This window comes from Morone saxatilis, unplaced genomic scaffold (genome assembly GCF_004916995.1).
Source record: "Morone saxatilis isolate NCDOM2014 unplaced genomic scaffold, NCSU_SB_2.0 Contig10, whole genome shotgun sequence".
Lineage (NCBI taxonomy): Eukaryota > Metazoa > Chordata > Actinopteri > Moronidae > Morone > Morone saxatilis.
In genome coordinates this window covers 400892-402778 of record NW_023339652.1, presented here as the reverse complement: position 1 = coordinate 402778, position 1887 = coordinate 400892, and the positions used below count along the sequence as shown (strand labels likewise).

General features: G+C 39.7%; 1 protein-coding gene across 1 annotated transcript in view; it reads right to left on the bottom strand.

The window, feature by feature from the left end:
• Positions 1-6: 6 nt before the first annotated feature.
• eps8a (epidermal growth factor receptor pathway substrate 8a) overlaps positions 7-1887 on the bottom strand; it is a gene marked incomplete at its 5' end in the record, with an annotated part of 12105 nt that continues 10224 nt past the window's right edge. The window contains 1 exon segment of the mRNA XM_035672849.1: positions 7-195. Coding sequence (XP_035528742.1) covers positions 85-195 — 111 coding nt within the window.

The window sequence follows — 1887 nt, the reverse complement described above, 5'->3', positions numbered from 1 at the left end:
GGAGGAGGGAGGAAGGGAGGAGGGAGGGAGGAAGGGAGGAAGGAGGAGGAAGAGGAGGAAGAGGAGGAGGAGGTCATGTGGAGCTCAGTGGGTGCTGCCTTCATCAAAAGACTCCACCCCTGAATCACAGGTGGTGGCTGCCAGTTTCTCCTGTCGCCTCCTCATAATCTCCTGCAGCTCAGATCCCGAACTCTTCTGGAGACACAGAGAGAGAGAGAAAGAGAGAGAGACAGCGGGGGAGAGCAAAGAGAGAGACAGCAGAGGAGAGGAAACAGAGAAAGACAGCGGAGGAGAGGAAAAAGAGAGAGACAGCGGAGGAGAGGAAACAGAGAGAGACAGCGGAGGAGAGGACAGAGAGCAGGAGGAGAAGAAACAGAGAGACAGCGAGGAGAGGAAACAGAGAGAAAGACAGTGGGGGAGAGGAAACACAGAGAGAGAGAGAGAGAGAGAGACAGCGGGGGATAGCAGAGAGAGAGAGAGAGAGCGGAGGAGAGCAGAGAGAGAGAGAGCGGAGGAGAGCAAACAGACAAACAGCTGGTAAGACGGTGATCAAACACAAATAAAATGTTAGCGTCTGCGTCTGAAGCGACTGCCTGCTGCGAGCTGCAGAGAGCACGTGCATTAAAATATCTACAGAGTGAGTCAGCTGGAGTCAGGGTGCATGCTGGGTAACAGAGTGCTTCAGTGACTGGTTGCACAAAGATCAATCACAATCCTGAGTCATTAAAAAACTGCACAAAAATAAACAAATGGTTATTAAAAATAAGCTTATAGCGAGATCAGTATGGAGGACAAAACAAGACTCATTAAAAAATAAATACATAAAACTAAAATACATTTATTTTATAGATAAAATATACATTTATATGGCTGTGGGATTAAATTCTTCCTCAACAATTCATCCTTTTGTATTTACTTTATAGTTTCTTTATGTATTTATTGGTACTTTAGTCCCGTTGTCTTTGCTTTCTGTGTTTCGTCGTCTTTGTGCAACCAGCTGTAGATTCTGTCGGAGCTTTAAATGCGGTTTTATTGATTACATAAACACTAGTTTCTACTTACCAACAATAAATTATCAATACCTCACAGTCAGCAGTATATCAGTAATCATCAGCAGATCAATAACTATAGAACACTTATCGGGTTTGTTTCAAAGTGGCAGAACTGTTTGTGACATTAGAGGAAGATTCAGCGTTCGTCCAACCTGAGATTGTTTTTGTTTGTTACTGTAACAATTAAATCAGATTGAATCCTCTTAATGAACGTGAACATGAATGAGTCCTCCACACAAACTGATTCACTCATTCACATGAACTCAACAATGAACTGTTGAATCAGTTGTTCTGAACTTAAATGTGTTCAGTATTTTAAGTTCAGCTGATTTAATTCCAGTTTGTTCCACTGACTCATGTTCTTTAAGTTGACTTTATATCATTATAACAATGTTAGCATTATAATGCTGTATAGCTTAGCATTTTATTTCACTTTATTAATCATCATAAGCCCGAGTATGCATCCAAATCATTCTTAATGAGCCCAAAGTGGAAAGGTTGGATGTTTGAAAATTAATTGGCTACCATTTTGATAATCAATCAATAATCAATGGTTTTTATGGTCCGTCAGCTGTTTGACAGGTGATGTAATAATTTACTTTAGTGGAATAAAACTAAGTAAATTCAACTTGGTGGTAACATTTGTATAAAGAAGAAGCATTTAAGTGACTGTATTCAGATAAATTCTGTGAACACATTTTAAATAAGTTTGGAGAAATGCTGCATATGAGAGTAACTTCAATTACCGGATTGGAATTAGTTCAATTAACTTAATTTACCCAAAGTTACCTTAACAATCAATACTTGAGTTGACTCAAATCAAACATCTTTCAGA